At 37.8% G+C, this 17,821-nt stretch overlaps 1 protein-coding gene across 3 annotated transcripts in view; it reads left to right on the top strand.

Annotated features, from left to right (window-relative positions):
• Window positions 1-17,821, top strand: part of LOC120626225 (myc box-dependent-interacting protein 1) — an 81,195-nt gene that overhangs the window by 55,195 nt on the left and 8,179 nt on the right. For all 3 annotated transcript variants that reach the window (XM_039893631.1, XM_039893633.1, XM_039893634.1), the window contains exons 2-6: window positions 11,913-12,048; window positions 13,176-13,366; window positions 13,850-13,954; window positions 15,125-15,295; window positions 17,249-17,378. In XM_039893631.1, coding sequence (XP_039749565.1) covers window positions 11,913-12,048; window positions 13,176-13,366; window positions 13,850-13,954; window positions 15,125-15,295; window positions 17,249-17,378 — 733 coding nt within the window. The remainder of the gene's footprint in view (window positions 1-11,912; window positions 12,049-13,175; window positions 13,367-13,849; window positions 13,955-15,124; window positions 15,296-17,248; window positions 17,379-17,821) is intronic.

Raw genomic sequence — 17,821 nt, forward strand, 5'->3', positions numbered from 1 at the left:
AACGCCAAAAATTGGACAGGAAAACAAACCTAATTAAAATGCTGGAGAAGTAAAGAATTATGCCGAGGCCTATGCCAAAAAGCAGGGCGACGTTACAGAAATTACGGGCCTTTAAGTAGAACTAAGTATTAAGAATGGATGTATGTTTACTTGCCATTTTCAAAATATTGACAAATGAGCTTATTACATTATTTTCAACAGATGATTTGAAATAGAATATTCAATAAACACTTTTTATTAGGCAGATAGCGAATAAGTAAAGAAAATGTGGTGAAAGAAATAACTGCAATGTTAAAAAGAGATTGGCCAACATAACTCGCGCTAAGATACGATTATGTTTAAGAATTAGCAATTTTTGTGGCATGCGATCATGCAAGTCCTGGTTTCCTCAGATCTATTACAACTATGTTTATTATGGCATCGTAATTCTGAATCTTGTGCGAATAGAGTGAATTGTTTTATCTATAACTATCTACTAAGAAATATATTCTATTTATTCATTTCCTATACGTGCTTATAGATGCACTATATCAGACAGCAGATCAGAATACACCACCTTTCCCGAGGTGTCGTACAAGGTGACTAAGGGAATATAAAGGAGAACGGACAGCAGCGTTCTCTGTGCTACTACGACCATCTACTGCGATAATTAACCCTTCTGGCGTTGGGAGGGGACTTGGGTCCAGCAGTGAACTGTTATAGGCTATTGATGATATATGCATTATCATCGACCAAAAAATTCTATTGAATATAACGGGTTTGTAAACTTGGACTCAGATATATATATATAAAAAATTATCCTTAAAATAAAAACCGAAAAACATTCCAAAGATGCAACAAAAATAAGCTACCGCATTTTTTAATTCAGAATGATTCCTAAAACATGTAGCGAGCGAACTATCGCTGAGAACCAAAATGATTTATGTTACTATTTTTAGAGCACACATGTAGTAAATGTTAGGTGATAACAATGCAGGGGTAAAATATACTTTTAAACGTGTATTAATTTTCTCTTATTAGTATAGAACTTTGAAGGTTCGTAAAAATCTTTGCATATCAATGGGTATAAAGTTGCGAGAATTCTATATTAAAATAGCATTTAACTAAGAATTTTAATTGAATTCAGTAAAAATTATAATAAACCTAAAACAATCCTATAATGTTGGTATCCTACTAATATGTTTAACTCGAAATATATTTTTTGCATGCAGTCGAAAATACCGCGATAGTAGTGTAATAAAAAGTGGTGTATGGCAAATACATTATAACAGCCACGAAACAAACTTGAAAAAAAATTTGGGAGACCACATGGAATACAAAAATAAAAATAAAATTAACCTACGACACGTAATCAGTTTGATTCAGTCACTTTGATAAAACACTGCCAAGTTATACACTTTCTCCAGTGTTTATTGCATACTGAACATCCAACTGGCATCCAGGTTTATAGGACGAGCATGTCTACATGATTTATCTCATTTTCTATTTCCTAGCTTTCCCCGTGCACTTGACGAGCCCTTTCTATTATTTGGCATCCATTCTTCAACTTAACTAACATAACTTCAACTTTTGTTCATAATAATATTATTTAATTGACCAGGTTAATGAACCTAGAATATGCAGGGTATTTATTAATTGCTCGTTAGTTCTTTTCACACACATTTCTGTACACATTATACAGGCACAGTTGAATGTATTCCATTTAATCACCAGGTGATGTTTTTCAGTGTTTTGGTAATAATTTTCCTATACAGTCAAACCTGGATAAGCGAGAGTTCAAGGGAGCACAATCTCATTCTCGCTTATAGAGGTTTCTCACTAACACGAGTTTCTCGCTAATGCAGGTACATGGGTAGCGTTTCTCTCTTATAGAGGTACGCAGCAATAACAAGACATATATTCATGCACTATGTAATTTTATTTTATTTAGAACTTATTTACATTTAAAAAAATCCGTGAATTTCGTTTGGGTTACTGTTTTTGTATTTTGAATGTTTTTCTCTAACTCATAAATTTTGTCGAATATTGCTTGCTCGACTGTCGCTTATAGAGGTATAGATAAGTAGCAGTCTCACTTACGGAGGTCCGTGAGGGAAAAACGACTCTCTCTTACAAAGGTTTCTGTTTCTCGCTAATAGAGGTTTTGGGAGCTTAAAATGACGGGTCCTGGCTATTAATCTCACTTATAGAGTTTTCTCACTTATCCAGTTCTCACTTACCCAGGTTTGACTGTATTTATTCATTCCTGAACTAGATTTATAAATTCATAAATTACTGCGGTAATAACCTAGTGCTTCGGACTTCGGCTTAATTTTCGGCGGGCCTAGTTACAACCTCGTTTTATGCAATTATATTTCACTTACTTTAACGATGAAGGAAATATCGTGAGGGAACCTGCATGCTTGAGAGTTCTCCATAATGTTTCAAAGGCGTGGGAAATCCTGCAAATCGCACTTAGCCAGTCCAGTCTACGCCCTAAACCCTTATCATTCTGGTAGGAGACCCGTGGCCGCTAGTTGGTCGTTAATTATAAAATTACTCCAAATTTTAAGCAGAACCACATCCTTGTTTCCATTCTTCACGGCATTATTTATTCACTGCCTTATTCTTTTTGTCCTTCTCCCAATCTGAGTTCTACACCATATGTCTTCTCCTCCCACTCACTTCCATTACCTCCCATCTCATTATCCATCTCTTTCACAAGAACCATCCATCTCCCTTTGGTCCTTTGCTCTTGTTTTGTCCTTCCACTATAATATTTAACCTTCTTTCGGCTTCCGCATTACATACATGACCATACCATGAAACTAACATGCCAGTCTATAACATTTTTTATTTCAGCATTCTTTATTCAATGTACTTGTTTTATTACAATTAATTCAAGAGTGACAGACTGCCCTTTCAATTTTCTGCCGATGAATTCATTTTCATTCATAAATAATGGAACGCCAACTGTGCATCATTCATCGTAATCGTAAATAATGCAAAATTTGGTCCGCAATTCTCACGTTAATATTAAAGAATGAATTCTTGCGTCTCGTGAAAATAATAAGTCGTAACTTGGTGAAGTTATCGCGATTGAAAAACCAAATGGCTAAAATTAAGATTGAAATCTTTACGCCAGAACGCATAGAATTATTCTTAAAACGATTTGTATAAGTGGATGTAATTGGCCGCATTACTAAGTTGACGATTGATTAACAAAAACTGTTTGTTTTGGCTGGTATTTATACAAGTGTGAATAATTCAATACTTTCCTACTAATAACTCGAAAAATAATTTAAATTAGTATTGAATTATTGAACTGATGCTTGGATTTGGCTACTATATTTAGCATTTATACAACGTGTAACAGAATTACAAAACAAAATTGAAGAATGCATAAGTATATTTCATAAGGAATCACCCTGTAAAATATTAAATCAAAAGAAGCATATTTATTTTCCATACAAACGAATTGAAAACATTGTAAGTATTAACTTATGACAACCCTATTCAAGATAAAAGACCGCGTAGTTCCTACGCTATACGACGCGTACCTTATAAAGTGACAGGAGTCATATGATTTTATTTTTTTGATGTGATGTTAGGGTTGTACCTGATTTCTTTCGTTAAAAAATAGTGCAGTAGTTTACTCAATAACTATTAGGTTTCCGGTGTCACAAATAAGTCTCAGAGACAGTAAATAATGTCTCTGAGACTAAAGCCTGTGAAGTATTATTTTGGTTCTCATTTACACGTTCTTTATAAAGCAGAAAACTCCCATTTGAAACCTCGCCAGTCGCCACACTTTACTCTATCTGTAAATAGGAAGTAGAAATGCACTATGCATTGTTTAACCTTATAAGATAGTCACATGCTGCCGCGGAAATTTTTTAAGAACTTTTAAAGGGGAACAGCTTTGTCTCATATGATTTAATCGAAACAGCGGGATCGCAGCGCAATCTCTCATAAGAAAAAAAACCCCCGATTTTAAAAAGTTCTTAATTGGTTCTTTGGTCCTATTTGTCCTAGCGTGATGCTTTTTAGCCTGTAGACTTCCTCGATCAAAACATTGTAAAATGAAGAGAACTGACGAGAAGACTGGAAACTCTTGACCGCAGACTTATTGAGGGCTAACCTGTAGAACCTGTACCCCCTATAATGAATAAGACTAGCCTTCAAATGTCGTATACGATTAAACAGACAATCTTAGATAGGTATTATATTGTTTATCAAGAATAAGATAGTTTCTTTAGTGTAAAATTAAATTAATTTGCCATATTTTTATTGCTTTATCGTCTATGGGCCTTGGTATTTTAGAAATTTTATAATATCCGATTGTTTTCGCAACTTTCCGGTTATCGTCGTTTATTTATTGGCACAGGTTTAATGAAGGATGCGTTTTATTAATGCAATATGCATCATCCTTGCATCCTTTCTAGTTTTTACATAGTTGCAGTTTTTTTCTATCAGTTATTAAGCATCTATTAATTCAATTATGTATTTCATCGATTTTAAATTTTTAAACACATTGCAGACTAGTGGTTAGGACTTCGGCTTCCTTTCGGAGGGACAGAGTTCAATCTCCGGCACGCTCTTCGGAGGTTGTGCGTTGTGCATCTAAGCAATTAAAATATCACTTCATTTAACGGCGATAAAACCTGCTAGTCTATTCATAATAGGGGTGCGGGTTTAACTACCATACCCCTTAAAAGTTAGCCCTCAATTAGTCTACGATCAACCAAAGTCAAGAGTTTCCAGTTTTTTTGCCCTAGTTCTCCATAACGTTCTCAAAGGCGTGTGAAGCACTTACCAAGCATGGTGGATTATGGCCTTAACCCTTTCCATACTGGCAGGAGACACGTGTACTGGAGTGGGCTGGCAGAGTTGATAATGACGATGATGATGAAATAAAATGCGGAGAGCGCTGTGGATTCAAGTGGGAGGTCCCGTATTAGATTCCCTGCAGGGGAAATTTGGACATTTATAATTTCTGTTATGTAGTTACCACCCTACCGACAAAGACGTGCCGCTGAGCGATTTAACGTTCCAGTATAATCTCGCGTAGAAACCGATTAGGGGCATAGGTTTATTTTAACTGCCGTAGGACAGGTTAGCCCGTCACTGATGTTGACATTATCCCTTACTAGCCGGTGAGATTGCAATCAAGGGCAGTGAAAAAAAAAGTAATTAAAAATGACGTAACCGATCTCATATAATTTTACCTATCACATAGAATTATTAAGACGGTTTAGTCGTAGTAGAGTTTTTTGCGACAGGGCTCCTCCGGGGCCAGCTGCTTTGTCACACATTTTTATTTTTATACTTTAACAATTTTGTGACACAAATGTGTGACAATAAATACGATTTTTCTTTCTTTCTTTCTTTCAATGTTTTTGTTTTAACATCCTTTAACCTCACAGGAAAAGCAGGCTAGATGATGCTAGTTGTCATAACGTCCGCGATCAATGGCGTCGCATCCGGCACGGTTCCTTTCGTTTTCGATTGTCGTTGACCGAGGTCTCATATACAGGCATACCGCCTATTGTTACATCGCACATATCTTTGATAACAACTACAGCACCGTTATTATCACACACATCATGAGGGTGTTTAAGTTAATTATCACTTCTGGGGGGGAGACTTCGGCCGTGGCCAGTAAATCACTGACCTCTCTAAATTATAATTACCATACTGTACTTGCTGTACAAGTACGCAGTTTTAATGTTGTGCATACAATAAAATACAATATTTTAATCTTAAAAAATTTCAGTTCCTTGGACACTCTTAATACAGCGCCAAAATAGCGTTAATCAAAATGGTGACAGACTGTGAGGAAAGGATAAAATTTTATCTTCTCCCAAAGCTTTATCAACTCTCTGAGCATTGGTGCATAAGTGGAAATAAAATTTTAAGAATATACTTACGTATAATAATAAACGTGGGTAAACTTATCCTAATCCCGGTTGCTGGACAAGTTAGTTTAATCCCTCGTCACTGACGAGGATATTATATTTGTCACCTGCCTACGCTTATTGTGCAGTAATGGAATCAAGGACAAGGTTTTAAAATATTTGTGAATCGAATTGACATACGCAGATGTCATGATAAGCTAATCCACAATATCATTCAACATAGTTATTGATAACGATAACTTCAAGTGGTATACAGTGAACTTTGTTTCAAAACAATTGATAAAACTGTGGTGAGTGTTCTACGAGAGTCTACCTGACTTCCGAAATAAAAAAAAAAAAACGTGTGTACATAACACGCTTTAGAAGTTATACTGCTTTGGCGTAACAAGATAAAAAACTTTTAAAAAATTTTAAATTTCTCCTAGTAGTACGTAGTGTAACGTTTGTAGAAAAAACGACACTATCAATAGAAAAAAGTTATTGTTTGAATTATTGCATGTCAACTGTCAAATCTTTTTTAGAAAAACACAAAATGTTGACAATAGCTAACTTCATGGTGTCGGTTTTTTGTGACGGTGTGCGCGCGCGTCGTAAAAATTTACTCTCACCATTTATCCCTAACGCACCAAAAGAAGTATAACTTCAATAATAGACGCAATGGGCCCAGAATTAAGAACATACAGAAGCCGTGTACACGACTGATATTGAAGCATCAAAAACCACTCCACTTTAGTAGTGTCTCGAACAAACGGTTAGTCACTTCATACCATTTAGCAGTTGACAGTACTAGTTTAGTTCTAAGCTTTCACAATAAAATGGGAATTTTTTTGACTTAGCAACATTCCTTGGGTGTAAAGTGAGACGTGCGCGGGGCGTTATCACTGCTTCTCGACACAATGCACTGCATGCAATAATGGCTGAATGAGGATTCTGTGTCTTGTGGAATTAATTATATTGCGAAAGGAACCATTTTTTTTTTCCACCACAAGTTAGCCCCTTGATTGCAATCTTGCCGGGTGGTAGGTAATAGGTTTTACGCGACGTAGTACCGGAAGAGTAAATCGCTTGTTGGTAAGTCTTTATTCGTAGGGTGGTAGCCAATGCCACACACAAAACCAGGCCAGAGGACATTCCCAATAATATATGCCCGGTGCCCACTGAAAACACCACCACGTTCACAACTGTCAACTTTGCCAGGAAGGTTATTTTTTTATGCCGCTACGATCTCGCCCTTAACCGCAATCTCACATGATGGTAAGTAATTATGCAATCTAAGATACTTACGGCCTAACCTATGAGTTGTATGGCAGTTATATTAAATCCGTATCCCGAACCGATTTCTACGCGACATATACTATAATAACGCTATATATCGTTTGGCGCCACTTCTTTGTGTTGTGGCCGAAGCCTTCAACGAGACCAGTCCAGAGAAAATTACGTAATTATAAATTCCCAAACTGCCCCGTCGGGAATCAAACCCGAGGCCTCGAACTTATAAAGCAACGAGCTCACCACTGCGCCGGACACGTCGCACAACTTTTTTTTTTAGCTTTTAGGTATATTATACAACCTTAATTTTTGGGAATGTTACGAGTCCTGCACCTGCTAAAAACTTGTTATCCGTAACAAGGTTAAAGGGCAATGCACACCCAATGCGAAGGTATGCAGCACGTGTGCATGGCAGCAACCAGTTGTATCTTATAAAACACGTCGCGTACTCATCGCCATCACTTACCATCGGGTGAGATTGCAGACAAGGGCAACAATGTAGTGTTATAAATATATAAAAAAAAACATTGCTATTCCTGCATTATCTCCAAGTGAGATATCAGTCAAGAGTTAACTTTTAGAGGAAAATATAAAACGCTCGATGCTTATAATTAAGCTGATCCAAAATGTTCAAATGGTAGATTGAATTTAATAGTGCTTCTTATCTAGAGAGAAGGAGAGCACTACTAAATACAACCTTTTAACTGAAGATTTCGGATAATAAATAAATATACTACGACAATACACACATCGCCGTCTAGCCCCAAAGTAAGCGCAGCTTGTGTTATGGGTACTTAGATAATGATGATTTTTAAGAATATAATACACATAAATACTTATAATACACAAATAAACACCCAGACACTGAAAAACATTCATGTTCATCACACAAACATGATTTATAATATTTGTATAATTTAGGGCGCTAGTAAAAGAAAGGTTGAGATATTACAAAAGCTTAGCTAACTCACGCTTAACTCAATTGCTCTGTGTACGCAATTAGCATCTATATAAATCAGTTGCAAAACAATGCTTATTTAAAGATCTTGATAGCACTGCACCGCCCTGCGCTGGCAAAGTTCACACTCGTAAAGAGTGACCGGCGGTCGATGACACAACATCGCATTAGCATAATGACAACTCAGCCGATCAGCAGCTTACGTCTTATGTCCCACACATAGCTCGACTTACTGGGTCTTTTTCCTGGAGTTTTGTCCTGTGTGCATATGTTAGTTTTTTTTAATACACAAGAAGTTGCTCTAGATTCTTACGGTAACTTAATCCTGCAAGGCTTTATATCTATATCCTCGAGATATCTATGTCTACCTACCACCTCTCAGAATAAAAGGCCGTTAGGCCGTAATCCACCCGCTGGCCAAGGATTGGCAGATTTCACACGTCCTTGAGAAAATAATGGAGAGCTCTGAACATGAATGTTTCCTTACGATGTTTTTCTTCCGCGTTAAATCATGTGATATTTCATTGTTAAAATTCCCCGAAAGGGAAGCCAAAGACTTACCGACCAGGCTAACACCGCTTTTTGCTATACTGGACAAGAATTGTTTGGTATTCGATTTTTCTCCAGTCCTCGTAGAGCACGTTAACCAACACCCCAATCTGCATTGGAGCAGCGTGTTCAGCCAATGCTCTAAAACCCTAACTCCTATTTATGACACAGTAGGGCGTTAAAAGGTGATCATTATGATGAACAGTCATTGACTAAGAAAAACCACTTTCAAATTGTTTATGCAGCCTTTTTTGCCTACCGTACTTTCTGGGAGTGGCGCGAACAGACAAGCAGATAGGCAGACATCAAACCGCACACCATAGCAATCATATTTGTCTATGAGCAAATATCATGATGCTTATACGTGGTACGTGATGTAAAAAAATAATGCAGGAGCTGTTACCACTAAGGTTGGTTTAGCATTGATCTCGAAATCTTAATCTTATACTCAATTACTCATCTATAAAATTGTACAGAACTCCCAACACTTTTGGACGCACTATAAATTTCGTACTTGTGTATTTCCAGATACTTTCTTTATCGTCTTAATACCCAGTGCGTCGTCCTACGCAATCAGACCAACATACAATTTTATAGATAGAAGTCCATCACGTTGTTCCTTTGCAACGTTAACGATTACAAAATTAAAACTGCTAAGAGCTAAATTGTTGATATTTTTATTTCAACTTTCATATACATATTTACGATATAGTTTCCACATTCCTGACTGAATTAAGTAATGAGGTACATACCAGTTTAGGACCGGCCTCGCTTCCACGGAACGCCGATCTATCATGAGACCGAGCGAATGCCGACCTTGCGACAATCTCTGCATTGTTTGTTAACATAATATCGCATACATTAACACTTGCACTTGGATCAACTGCTACTTTGAATACTGATGAGCACCCTAATGATGTGTCATTGCCCTTACTTTTTTCCGTAGCTACGGCGATTACATTTATTTCTCAAAGGTTCAAAGTTCTTCTGCAATGTTTACACTCCCCTCGCATATTCTTTATTGTTGTTTGACAGCAGTTTGTTGATTTTTCTCAACTAGAGTTACTCACAATTTAAAGCGATCTACTTCAAGTTATGATGAACATGTTATCTTGTGTAAGGATCACCACACTCCATGGCCTTGGGCTTCTTGTATCCAGTGACTTCCTCTGTTTCCACTTTTGGGGGCTACTAACACTGCGTTTTAATGACGGAGTTGCCAATTAATATTGCATGAAGTTGAGTTTCTAAATGCGAGGACCCCGTTTCCATCCAAATACCCGGATGAGAGGTCGGTGATTTTACAGATAATACAGATATTCATTCTTGTTAACCCAGAAGTTAATAAATGACCAAATTCAAAATCTTCAGATTATAGATTTAATTTTTATTGCTATCTTTAGTAACAGAGACGAGTAGATTGAAGATTCAGTTGTACTATCATTTTTCCACTCTGAAGATTTTGTATTAAATTTATTATTTATCAATCTCGGGTGTAAATATATCAAAAATCAATCCAAAAATTTAAGTTACATTGAATTTAATCTGTCGTAAGAATCACTCTTAAATTTATTAGCATCTCGGATTTTAGTTGCTTAGACACCTCTACAATTTTATGTGTGACTTACAAAATGTCCGAGAAGTTTTAATGAAAGTCTAAGTTAGCGATGATAATTTTAAATGTATTTGCGCTGTATCATGTTCCTTTTATTCACCTAACTCATTCATCTCTTATTAATCTGATTGCTCTATTCCTTAACTTCCTCTTCATCTCGTCTCCGGTTCAGTGGAAGCGTAATTTTCTAGTCAAGCTCATTCCAACATAGCGTCATCATAGATTCTAGTCTATGCAAAACTAGTTTAGATATTGAGTGCCTTACCTAAGTATAATGCCGGGGGACAGTCAAACAGAGATCGTCTGTTAGGAATAACATTAAGTTGGATAATAAAAGTGACATCACTATGAATTTGAGTAAAGGTTCGCTCGCAACTTTTTGGCATTGTGTCTGACTGAAATATGCAAAATTTTGCAATATGTACTTGTGGTTGTTTTCCTTTCCATTCGGAAAATCTACCGAAAGTAAAGGAATACTTTTTCAAAACAGCCATGTTTCGTACAACATTTAGGTCTGAATTCATTCGTTGAAGTAGTGTATACGCACCATAATATTATAAATGCTATTTCACTAATCAGGCTTGTACGTACCTAATGCAGAAATAATCCAAGCGGATAAGCATTTTTATTACGTTTAGTATTACCATTCATTTTATTAGTTGGTAGAATCGCTTTTGGTTTAATGGCTGATTGAAATGCAGCAGTTTTAGGTATGCGTTAAAGAGATATACATAACAATGAGTGGTGCATTTCATTGGTTAGCCCAGCTGTAGTGGAGTCTCCGCATGTTAACGACTTATGAAAATTTGTCCTTAATTTGTCTAAAGCTCATTTCAAATTACGTGGTGCGGACAAAGGGACTCGTCAACCTTATAAGTAAAATGCGAACCGGCGTAACATTACCATACGCAAGTTGCGCAAGGCGAGACACTCGCTGAAATCCGACACAGTTGTCACACCTACTTAGCCACAATTTGTTCTGACCTGTGAGTGTGACGCAATTTACGCAGGTATATCTCAACGCACCATTTGCATTGGATTATTAAAGAATTAAATTAGAACTTCACTTTCGTGACAGAGTTCGAACCGCGGCATGCATATCCAAAGTTTTGTGCGATCAAACAGTTGTCACCACCCCTCTTCTTTCCGCGCTTCTTCGCACGAGGCGGCTAAGGGAATATAAGGGAGAGCGGGCAGCAGCGTCCTCTGTGCTACTACTACTGTCTACTGCGATCCTCCAGTTGGGAGAGGCCGTTAGTCCAGCACTGTAATAGGCTGTTGATGATGAATCAAATATCACTTGCTTGGTGAAGGAAAACTTTATGCCCATCATAAATGCGTGTCATCATCATCATCATCATCATGTCAACCAATGGACGTCCGCTACTGGACAAAGCTATTTTCTAGGAAGTTCCAAATAACACGTTCTTGTGACGCTTTTGTCGAGCGGCAGCCTTCTTAGACTCGTTTGATGTCACCTGCCCATCTAGTCGAGGGTCTGTCAACCGTTCAGTTGTGTCGAATAGCTATTCCTGCCCCCAGCGTCCATCGGTTCCCTATCAGAATTAACATCAATTAACAGTTTATTGAACAGTCGTTTAATTATTCGCTTTTCTGGTTCTAGTTGCTGCAAAACCTGGGCAAAGTGGACCGCACGCTAGACGACATATTCGAGGAGCACCTACAGAACTTCAACCGACAGCACCAGACCGCCACCAGACTGCAGAAGGAATTCAACAACTACATAAGATGTATACGAGGTATTTAAATATAATTTAGTGGTTTATTTATGTTTTATACGATGGTGTTAAGTTTCCTGTTAAATCTTCAAGTTGTTAGGTTCATAAAATACGTGAGATGTTTAAGGGGGGTGAGGGTCGAGTCAAATCTTATCTAATCTTACGTTGGAGATAGGGGGGCTCTCAGCAAATATAACGCAATTTTTTTTTTGATTGAAACAAAAAATTTTTTTTTTTAACTTTTTTGGTCCATTTGTCTTTTTACACAAACAATCTCTATTTGCTATCAGCAAGCTCTAGAAATTACAAATGTAAAGATACTAGGTACTCAAAGAACGATACCAACGCGTACGCTATACCAAATTTTTTTAAAAACATTAAATTTTAACAAAAATTTTCATCGTAACGTACATCGTTCTTCCTGGCTATAAAGCAATTACTCTGTCTCACATATGCCTATTATTAGTCAATGCTGAAAAGACATACCTTGAGTCTATATCGTAAAACCCACGTGCTAGAGTAAAACGCTCATTAAATTCCGTGTTGCTTTTATGATCTTGGATCTTTCATCTACTGAACTTATCATATACTATATCACTCGTGTAATTCTTTGAGCATGAATTATCTGCATTCAATTTAATAGCAGAGCCACATCGAACGTCCTACAGCGAGGCTGTTATATAATTGTGTTATAATAATAACTATTTTGCAACGCCCACGAGAGAATATCCAGCAGGGCGTTGTTAAAATATGAAAGTGTCTATAATACATGACAACCACACTGTGATGCGATAAAAGCCTTAGCATACCAAACTGCAGTGCAGTTTTATGTTATGGCCCCAGCTTTTACCCTAGTTCCAAGATATTTTCGAGTACATAGGCTAACTGCGTTATCTGATAAAACTGTCAAGGTCACATCTTAATACTTTGAATATGGGAAACTTGGAACTGCTTGCGCAGGTTTCTTGTTAAAATCCTTGATTCACTAAATTTGGCTTGTATTTCGGAAAGTTCCTAATAATTGGTAATCTGCAATTCCATACAGCAACCTCACCCATCAGGATCATAACGTTGTAGCATAACATTCCCGAATCAGTCGCCCCTCTAAATATTTAGCATAAATATAACTATCGCTCTATGCCTTTCAGCGGTTCAAACAGCGTCCAAGTCCCTGATGGAGGCGATCACAGAGGTCTACGAGAGCGGCTGGTCGGGCCACGACCTGCTTTACGTGCAGGCGCAAAACATGGAGATGCTGTGGCAGGACTTCTCGCACAAGCTCGGCGACCAAGTTCTCATCCCGCTCAACACTTACACCAACCAGTTCCCCGAAGTTAGGGTAAGAATTGATCTTTAATATTAACTAAAGATGAATAAATTAAGCTTAATTTGAAATGTGAGACATGGCCTAGTAGACATGCCATAAGAATCAGCTGCAACGTCAGAGAAGTTTTCGTAAAGTAATAATGTACGAAAAGAATTTCATTGAAACAACTTTGCCTTAACAAAAAATTCAGTTTTGTTTGTATTAAAAAACGCTGCTGCCTGAAGGTGGATTCATTGTCATTTTAAAGGTTAAAAAAACATAATGGCAGAACTTCGGTTAGCTGAACGCAAAAGCTAATAGTTATAGACGTTGTTATTGGTCAGCATTCAGTTGAAATTGTCTTGACCAATTGTCTTGAACCAAAGGTTTAGGAACACGTGACAGACTCCAGTGAGTTTTGCAAAATGAGTGCAGCATTAAGATATGATCCAACTTATTAATTAAATAAGTAAATACTAAAATGAGGGGCTTGTATTTTCATTTTGTTGATTACAGAAAAAAATCGAGAAACGCGGTAGAAAGCTAGTGGACTACGACGGTCAGAGGCATAGTTTCCAGAATTTGCAGGCGAACGCGGCCAAAAGAAGAGATGACGTTAAGGTTTGTGACTTCAACATTTTGATACTTACTAATAGGAAGACGGGTGGGAGATTATCCCTTCCTGTCGCACTAGCTCATCAGATACGTCTTATCTGTAGTTGTTTAGAGTAAAATTGTCTTTCCTGTCCCCCCCGACTGGAAACGTTAAATGGGGCCAGCAGCGTCGCGTGCTCTCACACTATTAATGTACAACTGCCATCATAACCATTTCAACCGACAGAGTCCACTACTGCATAAGGGTTTCATGGGTTTTTCGCAAGAACGTTCACACTCCACGTTTTCATGCGGCATGTGCCCAGCTTATCTTCGCTTTGTCTGTCTTTTCTAACGGGGGCTTTAACAACACAGGTGGCCACTCCAGCACCTGTGTAATGGGATGGGGCATTAATTTGCAATAAAGAAGATTGATGATTAGATATGAATGAGATTATTATTATATAATTTTTAATTACCAAAAGTGTATAACTTTTAGTAATTAAAAAGTTATAATAATTAATATAAAAAGATAAAGCTATCATAAACAGAGTAGAATAGAAAGTCTTTATTGCACATACAGAAGAAAACAAATTAAACAAAACAAAAGGTAGATAAAAATATATGCACAAAGGCATATATTTAAATTGTAAAATGTAAATTGTTAATGTTGGAAAAGAGCAACTGCTGAGTTTCTTGCCGGCTTCTTCTCGGTAGAATCTGCCATCCGAACCCGTGGTAGAGTCACTACACACAGACAGACTTGACGTTTCAAAAGTGCTTATATTAGACCTACTTGAAATAAATGAATTTTGAATTTTGAATATTGAATTTTTTTTGAACAGTTGGTTTTTGTGATTTGACGTCCTCGTTGGCGCAACGGTAAGCGCTGTGAATTCAAGCCTTATCGCTTGAAGCGCTCTCCTCCAGACAACTATTTATTGATGCTGTGTCAAACATGCTTATGTTTGGTACTGAAAACGGGATAGTGCAAAATTCAATTTAAATATAAATAATCGATATGGGTACATTACATGTACTTTACATACTATAAACATAAATCTATATATATGTAAATATATAAATCATTACATATTTTACAACTTATTATATAGGAAACAAAATACCATTTGGCGGCTTTATTGCTTCATATCATTAGTATTGCAAGTAAAACGGTTCTATTATACTCCATTCCAGATAACCAAAGGTCGGGAGCAACTAGAGGAAGCCAAACGCACATATGAAGTACTGAACTCGGAGTTGCACGACGAACTGCCAGCCTTATACGATTCACGCGTGCTGTTCTACGTCAACAATCTAGAGACTCTGTTCAGCGCGGAGCAGCTTTTCCATTCGGAGAGCTCGAAGGTAGGTCACATTCCGCATCATATTGACTACTAGCTGTCAGTGGCGTGCACTTCATACATGCACAGAAGCACTGCATACCCTAAAATTGAAATATAGCCTCGTATAAGAGGAGGTTTTCGATATTATGCAATTTTCCTGCTTTATGCATACCCTGGCAAAAAAACTAGTGCACGCCACTGCTAGCTGTATCTCGGTTTTATGACAAAACCGAGAACAGTTGGTTTTTGTGATTTGACGTCCTCGCTGGCGCAACGGTAAGCGCTGTGAATTCAAGTAGTAGGTCCCGGGTTCAGTGCCTGGCAAGGCAATTTGGAAGGAGGGCGATGGTCTCCTTCTGCGAGATTGTAAGAGCGCGATCGAGAGAGAGGCTATCCTTCTCGGAGACGACCGAGGCGGGCGGATGGCAATCACCGCCCAATTCCGTCTGATCAATAGTCCCAGGTGAAGGGACATCGGGTCGTGTCGGACAGGATGGGGCTCTTGCCGTTTCAATCTACCCGACCCGGGGAGGAATATTTTCTGGCTCCCGGGACGAGCCCTACATGAAAATTAAATGAAAAAACACTTTATCGTACACCAAACAGAAATGGAGTTATAAACAAAAACAACAATAAAACACAGGTACAATGGGCGGCCTTATCGCTAAAAAGCGATCTCTGCCAGGCAACCCAACAAAGGAAAGGGGAAAAAAATACAGACTTAAGGGTTAAGTTGTACACAAGAGCAAAACAGTTACCATATTAAAAATAAATATATATATCAACTAGCTGTTGCCCGCGACTTCGTCTGCGTTTGATTTTGTTTTTAAAGCATTCAGTATCGCTAAGCCTTAAATTAGTATAGTAATATTATATATATATATAACATGTGACTGTCAATTAATTATAGAAAAATAATTTGCAATAAAATAAAATTGCGACTATAATTAAAACTCTAAACTATCCTATCTCTTAAGTTGGAACAGACTGCTCACGGTGTGCCAATATAATTTAAAATCGGTTAAGTAGTTTAGGAGTCCATCGCGGACAAACATCGTGACAAGAGATTTATATATATTAAGATCAATATATCATACAAAGTACAAGCCTACAACACAAAGAAAAGTGACTCAAAATAAAAAAAAATAAAAATTACTATTTAATCTCATGCGCTGTACGAGGGAGGCACCGGTGCGTTCTTAGGAAATCTGGAGCCTCCCAAATATGTACCGAGGATGACCACCGAGGGGGTCATCCGAGGGGGGGGGGGGGGTAGTGGGTAAAAATCCCACATAACCCAATCTTCTCTTAGGTTGGGTGTATCTTTAAAGACTTCCAACGCGTAAACAAAAAAAAAGGCAATTTTGAAATTTATAATATCTGAATTTACCCTGGTCTGGTCTGGTGGGAGGCTTTGGCCGTGGCTGGTTACCAACTTACCGACAGAGAAGTGCCGCTAAGCGATTTAGTGTTCCGGTGCGATGTCGCGTGTAAACCGATTAGGGGTATGACCGATTAGGTAAAATAAAAACCTCTGTCGGTGCCTACCGTCCAAACGTCACGTCTGGCTTCACGGAAGATCAGCGCTGTCTCTTTAACAGGCACTGCAAACATGCTGAGTGAAAAGTTTTCTTTCTTTCTTTAAAAAAAAAAGTTTACCAGAGAAAATTCAGATATTTATTTATTTATTACATAAAGTTTCCAAAAAAATAAAAAATATTTATAGCTAGCATCAGAAAACCACCCAGGTTTGTAATATATGCTAACAGAGAATTAGGTCTAAGTACGTTAACTACAAAACATTATTGCCAGTATAAAAATAATTATAAGATTATAAATTCCCAAAGCGCCCTTGCCGGGAATCGAACCCGGAACCTCCAACTTAAATTAATAGCGCTCGCCGTTGCGCCGGGGAGGTCGTCGTTGCAACTAACATGATCGAATACAAATATATATTGCACACATACATTTCCAGGTATTCTCTGAACTGGAAGCCATAACGGACAAACTGGCGATGGAGAGTCAACGCGGCACGTACAAGAAGCCTTCTATTAAGGCGATGCCCGCGCAGAACGGCAACGCGTCGCCGGCCAACACAGTGCAGAGTGAGTCGCGTGTGTGTGTCTAAAGTCCATTCTCTCTCACTTGCCTTATAATGTAAACAATCTTTTTATCACCTTTTAGTGTTAAAATGATCAAAAAGACCACTTAATACATCATCACATCAGTCCTCCCACAAATAGATAAGGTTAAGGCTGTAGTCCACCACGCTGGCTCAGTGCGGATTGGTGGAATCCACACACTTTTGAGAACAACATGTAGAACTCTCAGGCATGCAGGTTGCCTCACTATGTTTTCCTTCACCGTCGAAGCAAGTTATATTTTAATTACTTAAAACGCACATAACTTAGAAAAGTTAGTGCGTGCTGGGATTCGAACTCGGCCCCACGGAAGTGAAGTCGAGCTCCAAAGCGCTATCACCACTTCAAATGAATTTAAATAATAACCTTCTAATAAATATAATACAATGTGATTCGCCATTTTGACG

The sequence above is a fragment of the Pararge aegeria genome, chromosome 9, assembly GCF_905163445.1.
Source record: "Pararge aegeria chromosome 9, ilParAegt1.1, whole genome shotgun sequence".
Lineage (NCBI taxonomy): Eukaryota > Metazoa > Arthropoda > Insecta > Lepidoptera > Nymphalidae > Pararge > Pararge aegeria.